The sequence below is a fragment of the Brassica rapa genome, chromosome A04 (genome assembly GCF_000309985.2).
Source record: "Brassica rapa cultivar Chiifu-401-42 chromosome A04, CAAS_Brap_v3.01, whole genome shotgun sequence".
NCBI classification, from domain to species: Eukaryota; Viridiplantae; Streptophyta; class Magnoliopsida; order Brassicales; family Brassicaceae; genus Brassica; species Brassica rapa.
Window position 1 is genome coordinate 10,999,787 of NC_024798.2, and position 4,260 is coordinate 11,004,046.

The window sequence follows — 4,260 nt, forward strand, 5'->3', positions numbered from 1 at the left end:
TTGCTGTGGAGAATACGGTGTCATCGAGGTTTGGGTGAATCTAAACTTTACACAGACAAAATGTGAACTGAATCATCGAATATTCCACTCTTAATAATAAAACAACGAGTATTCTGGTAAAATTAATACATTTTGCATGATATTATCACTTGGAGCCGAGCATTTTATCCATTAAATTTGATTTGATTCGTCATTCGTTTCAATCCGATCCGAAAATTTTGAATATTCGTAAACTTTTAAAGTAATGCAAGTACTAAAATCAATATCCATTAAAATTGAAGCAAATCCCAAATATTAAAATTTTAGGAAACGAATATTCGCTCGATCCGACAATATATAAATACATGTATATCTCGATTATATTTTTGAAATGTATAAAATTATATAATTATTATTCTAATATATGATTTGACAAATTCTATTCACATTGTTAATTATATAAAAATATTACATAAAAAAGAAGAGAACAAAATTTATGACAATTATAACTTTTTCTTAAGTTTTGTGCTATTATAAATGTTAACTAAGTTTAAAAGGTTTACAAATATGTAGATTCACTACTTCTTTTATTTTTTATTTTATATATCATCATGAAAAATATATTTTACAAAACAAATTTGTATCGATTTTTTAAGATTATTTGTATTAATCAAAACATATGAGATATCTGTAAGTATTCGTAAATATCGGCAAATATCTATTTATTTTCTGGATATCCGTTTTTCCGATATCTATATTTTTCCAAAGCAAATCAAAAAACTAAATATTCGTAACATATAAAGCAAATCACAAATACCTTCAAAAACTTGGATATCCGATCCGTGCCCATCCCTAATTATCACTGTAGAAAATTCAAACCACAGTTATTTCGATAGAGTACAAAACAGTTGTACTAGTTAAACCCAGCTCGTTGATCATTAAGTAAATATTAAAAAGATTGTTTGTTAAAAATAAAGACCGTACGAATGATCTAATAATTTCATGAATTTATCAAATTGTAAGAGATGTATTCATTCTGAGATTTAAATGTGTGTAAAATATGGATGGACAAGGGCTCTTTCAAGGAATTTGTGAGTGTTTTCTTGTGTGGGATCTTTCTTTGATTTGCTAATAGAATTTACATATGAGAAAAAGCCCAAATATTAATCGAACCCGGGCCCTGTCCGCCAAGCTATTGAATATTCATTTCCCTCCACGGAGAAGAAAATGGGCCAAAATACAATGAACGCACACGCGCCAAGAACATCAAGTTACAGTACTGTCGGAATATTACAGCATCCCAGTTTTTCACGTGTTAATATATTATTTGTTAATGTTAAAACACTTAAGGTGATAGTGATGTGACTGAAACAAACTGGATTGTAGCAATCAAAGAAAAGATTAAGCAACCCCACTTCAAAGTATCCAAGGTCTTAAAACACCCACACCACACACAGGTGAAACAAATTCTCAAGACAATTTGCGAGATATGTATGAATTGGATTTGATTTAAAAGAAAAAAAAGAAGAAAAAGGCGAAACCTTTATGCTTTTCTTTTTCACCTAAAAAGATGGAAAGTAAAGTAACAGGAGGAGAAGAAGAAAGGGGAGAGAGACAGAAAGTGGAGAGATTGGTGGAAAAGTTGAAAAATTATACTACTACCAAAAATAATAATAATGGAGATGGACCTTCAACTCCGGTGCACGTTAGCTTCTCCGGCTCTTCTAAATTATTCTCACCATCAGACGTTGTTTCATCACGAAAGCTCGCTGCTGCTTTCTGGGAGTTTCATCACTACTACTGCTACCAAGAAGAAGATCGCTCCTTCTTTTCTCCTCCTCCTGCTGCTGCTGAAATGCACCGCCGACAGCGCCACGGCAAGGCGGTGGTTAAGGAGAATGGTCTCGACCTCTCTCAGTTCCTCCGAGATCCCTCTCCTGATCATCAGGTCTCTCTCCCTTTTGGCTACAATTGATTGGTTTGTACTAGTTTCACCCACCTTTACCCTGTTCTTGCCTTTCTAGCTCAAGTTATTGGATCTCCTCAGGTTTCAAGTGTGAATGAACAAGAGATTAACACAAGTTCCGTAGTTGGAAGAATCCTTAGTAATATATAAGATAGATAGGCAAATCCTATTATTACTAATTGCTTTTAGGTTGGAAGCTCATCTAAGTTAACATAGCTTTGGTTTTGAGTAAGTGTTTATGGTTCTTGTCTAATTGATGTCGCGTAGAGCTTTGGTTTTGGTTAAGGTTTCTGAAAATAGTACTTCGTTCTCACAGCCAGAGAGTGCAGGAAGTCTAAGGAGGCAGATCGGTCAAGTTCTGATGAAACATCATCAATCACTCGAAAGAAACAATCACGCTCTTCAGCCTGTATCTCCTGCTAGTTATGGAAGCTCTCTTGAGGTTTACTATCGAATACTTTCCTCTATTTCAAATTAGTTGTCGTTCTAGAATTTTTTGCACACAAATAAAGAAATAGTTAAATTAATTTTGCCACCATTAGTATTGCATAACATTTTTTGTATTAGTTTAATTTTTTTAAAAATTGCATTAAAATAATAAAACCATACTTAGGAAATTTTATGCTACAAAAGATACTTAATATGAAATGAAGGGAGTAGCATTTTGATTGTTCGTGTTTTTTGGGATATATGTATTCACACACTTAAGATTACAGGTTGCGCCATACAACAAAGCAGTGACTCCAAGCAGCTCACTAGAGTTCCGAGGAAGACAATCTAGAGAACCTCAATACAATCTCAAAACATCAACTGAACTTCTCAAGGTACTGAACCGTATTTGGAGCCTCGAGGAGCAGCACGCAGCCAACATCTCCTTGATAAAATCTCTCAAAACCGAGCTGGCTCATTCGCGTGTTCGAATCAAAGAGCTTCTTAGGTATCAACAAGCTGATAGACACGAGCTAAACGGTGTGGTGAAGCAGCTCACTGAGGAAAACCTCTCGAGGAAGAACAAAGAAGCTGAACGGATTCAGTCTGTGAGGAAAGAGTTGGAAGACGAGCGGAAACTTCGAAAACGTTCCGAGAGTATGCAGAGGAAACTGGCGAGAGAGCTCTCTGAAGTGAAGTCTTCGTTGTCTGAGTGCGTCAAGGAGGTTGAGAGAGGGAATAAGTCAAAGAAGATGGTGGAGATACTCTGCGATGAGTTTGCTAAAGGGATCAAGAGCTACGAAGAGGAGTTTCACGGTTTAAGGCACAAGAATGGGGCTGGTCGGGAGGAAAGAGATCAGATGGTTCTTCATATCGCAGAATCTTGGCTTGACGAAAGGATGCAAATGAGATTAGAAGGAGGAGGAGAAGATGTGTTGGATAAGCTCGGGGTTGAGATAGAGACATTCCTTCAGGCTAAGCGTAGGAGTTCACTTGAATCTGTTCCGTTTAATGCATTGAGTGCACCACCGCATGATGTGGAGTGTGAGGAAGACTCTGGGGCAAGCGACTCGAATTGCTTCGAGCTCAAGAAACCTGTTGAGTCTCATGTAAACGAAACTGAAACGAACAAAGACGATGAAAAGCCAAAAGGAATGATTGGAAGTCCGTCGAGTTTCCAAGTGAAGTTCGAGGATCAAATGGCGTGGGCTATGTCTAGTAACGGGAAGAAGAAAACAAAAACCATCAAAGAAGAAGATGATGATGCAGAGCCTGAGAAGAACAAGCAAGAGAATGAAACTACAAGCAAGAATGATGTGATGGGGGAAATGATTCGGACACACAGAAGATTATTGTCTGAAACTGGGGAAGCTTCTTGTAGTAGTTACCCATCTTCTTGGAGACAAGCGAGTCCAGTTCGACAATGGACTTCAAGAACCGTAACAGGTGAAATTCTTGGCTCCTCCGAGACGTCTGCTGCTATTGGGATAGCTCAAGGAGTCAAGGATAATACTTTGAAAACAAAACTCGCAAAGAGTTCTAAGTCTCGTCTTCGGCTGTTCAAAGGCTGATTCATATTCATTGTCTCTGGATATTTTTTCTTTTTGTATATTTCGATTTCTACGAATTTTGGGACCTTGTAAACATAATCAATCGTTTTATATAGTCTGTTTTATTTTCATAGCACAAGTCTTGAGTTTCATTTGATACTTAGTTTATCCAAATGGGATTTGAAGAGTTTTTGTAACCATGAAGGTTACATGTTAGGCCTTTATAAGCCTGAATAATCAAGCCTGCTAAGGAACCAACTCTGCATTGCATACTTCCTTTTAAAAATAAAATCATTTGCATAAACCATTTTGAAGTTATAATAAACCAATGTCGCT

General features: G+C 36.6%; 1 protein-coding gene across 2 annotated transcripts; it reads left to right on the forward strand.

Moving 5' to 3' along the window:
- Positions 1-332: 332 nt before the first annotated feature.
- Positions 333-4,060, forward strand: LOC103864098 (uncharacterized protein At5g41620). Of its 2 annotated transcripts, none has more exons than XM_009141857.2 (3): positions 333-1,927; positions 2,262-2,387; positions 2,662-4,060. In XM_009141857.2, the coding sequence occupies exons 1-3, from the start codon at positions 1,550-1,552 to the stop codon at positions 3,943-3,945; spliced, it is 1,788 nt and encodes a 595-aa protein (XP_009140105.1). In that variant the 5' UTR covers positions 333-1,549; the 3' UTR covers positions 3,946-4,060. The 2 variants fall into 2 exon arrangements, with proteins under 2 accessions (XP_009140105.1, XP_018514024.1); XM_018658508.2 differs by having other exon boundaries at positions 1,726-1,957.
- The last annotated feature ends 200 nt before the right edge of the window (positions 4,061-4,260 follow it).

Bases quoted from the DNA above. Each gene is read 5' to 3' on its own strand.
- LOC103864098 (XM_009141857.2), top strand. From the start codon at position 1,550: ATGGAAAGTAAAGTAACAGGAGGAGAAGAAGAAAGGGGAGAGAGACAG. The intron at 1,928-2,261 runs GTCTCTCTCCCT...TCGTTCTCACAG, and splicing joins ATCCCTCTCCTGATCATCAG to CCAGAGAGTGCAGGAAGTCT. The intron at 2,388-2,661 runs GTTTACTATCGA...TTAAGATTACAG, and splicing joins GTTATGGAAGCTCTCTTGAG to GTTGCGCCATACAACAAAGC.